The following is a 1,425-nucleotide window of genomic DNA, read 5'->3' as shown; positions in this document are numbered from 1 at the left end:
GCTCGCCTCTATGGAGTTGAGGGCTTAGGGTGGGCAACAAACTCCTATCCTTGCTGAGGTGGACCTCAAGGGAGCAGAGAGCAGAATTCAAACCTCACCCCAAGTCAAGGTCTGAATCTCCAGTGAAGAAGGAAGAGGCCACACGACTGAGAACCTAGGAGGTCCCAGAAGCCTCCCTGCACAGACGCCGAGCCCCCGCAGTCCACCTCCTTTTTTCAGGCCCCCGAATCCTAGCCGCTCTCTCCTTCCCTAGGAGAGCCGGCCATGTTCCTCTCCTGCTCTTGCCTGCTGCCCTTGCCAAGATTCGTCATGCGTCGCAGTCAGAAGAGCAAAGGCCGCTCTCGTGGCAAACGTTGGCAGGCCTAGGACTCACGTGACACCAAGACGGCGGAGGGTGACCAGGCCACTGCAGCAGGGGAGGAAAAGGCCTCTGCTCCCATGACTTCTCCTGAGGAATATCCCCCGGGCACCCCTGAGGATCGAGGCCCAAGGGTACCGCAGGAATCCCTGCCCTGTACTGTGGCTGCTGCAGAGGCTTCCTGTCCAAAGGCTGCTGACCACTTCCAGACCCAAAGTGAGGGAGAGGCAAGTGCTCCTGTGGCTGGCCCAAGGTCTTCTCCGGGTTCCCTGACAGACCCCATTGGCCGGAGGTTCAACATTTTGGTGCAGTTGCTGCTGCACAAGCATAAAATGAAAGAGCCCGTTTCCAAAGCAGACATGATGAAGATCATCAACAAAAAGTACCAGCAGCATTACCCTGAAATGCTGAGGAGAGCCTCCTTTCACATGGAGATGGTCTTTGGCCTTGAGATGAAGGAAGTCAACTCCTGAAGCCAAACCTACGTTCTGGTCAGCCTTTTGGAGATCAGCAGGGAAGAGAGTTAGTTTAACATCAAGGGATTCCCCACGATGGGTCTGCTGTTGGCTGTTCTGGGCCTGGTCTACAGGCATAGCTACCAGGTCACAGAAGCAACGATGTGGGGATTCCTGAATGCATTGGGAATCTTCGATGGGAAGTGCCACTTCATCTTTGGAGAGCCCAGGAAGTTACTCACCAGAGATCTGGTTCAGGAGAAGTACCTGGAGTAGTGTCAGGTGCCCAACAGCGAGCCTCCTCGCTATGAGTTCCTGTGGGGTTCCAGAGCCCATGTGGAATGTAACAAGAAGAAAGTGCTGGAGTTCTTGGAGAGGCTTGATAAGATGGACACCAAAGAGTTTCGTGACCTCTATGAACGCACCTGGCGCGATGAAGAAAGGAGGGTGGCAGCCTCAGGATGGGGAGGCACAGGGCTTAATGCCAAGAAATGCCCCCTGGAAGTGAAGGTTTCGGTGTTGGGGAACTGCGTTCCTTCCTGCTTGCAGGATAATTCCATGGACCGCTCTGGAATCTATGTGAGGCTCTTGGGTATATTTCAGGCAGTTCTG

At 54.7% G+C, this 1,425-nt stretch overlaps 1 protein-coding gene across 1 annotated transcript in view; it reads left to right on the top strand.

The window, feature by feature from the left end:
• The window catches only part of LOC101641754 (melanoma-associated antigen E1-like), a 25,425-nt gene that overhangs the window by 11,141 nt on the left and 12,859 nt on the right, over positions 1-1,425 (top strand). Inside the window, 1 exon segment of the mRNA XM_045290670.1 lies at positions 367-1,392. Within this exon segment, the coding sequence (XP_045146605.1) occupies positions 367-1,392 (1,026 nt within the window).

This window comes from Echinops telfairi, unplaced genomic scaffold, assembly GCF_000313985.2.
Source record: "Echinops telfairi isolate 266 unplaced genomic scaffold, ASM31398v2 ScPeMD7_53;HRSCAF=182, whole genome shotgun sequence".
NCBI classification, from domain to species: Eukaryota; Metazoa; Chordata; class Mammalia; order Afrosoricida; family Tenrecidae; genus Echinops; species Echinops telfairi.
The sequence above is the reverse complement of the archived record's forward strand: the minus strand, read 5'-3'. Positions and strand labels throughout refer to the sequence as shown.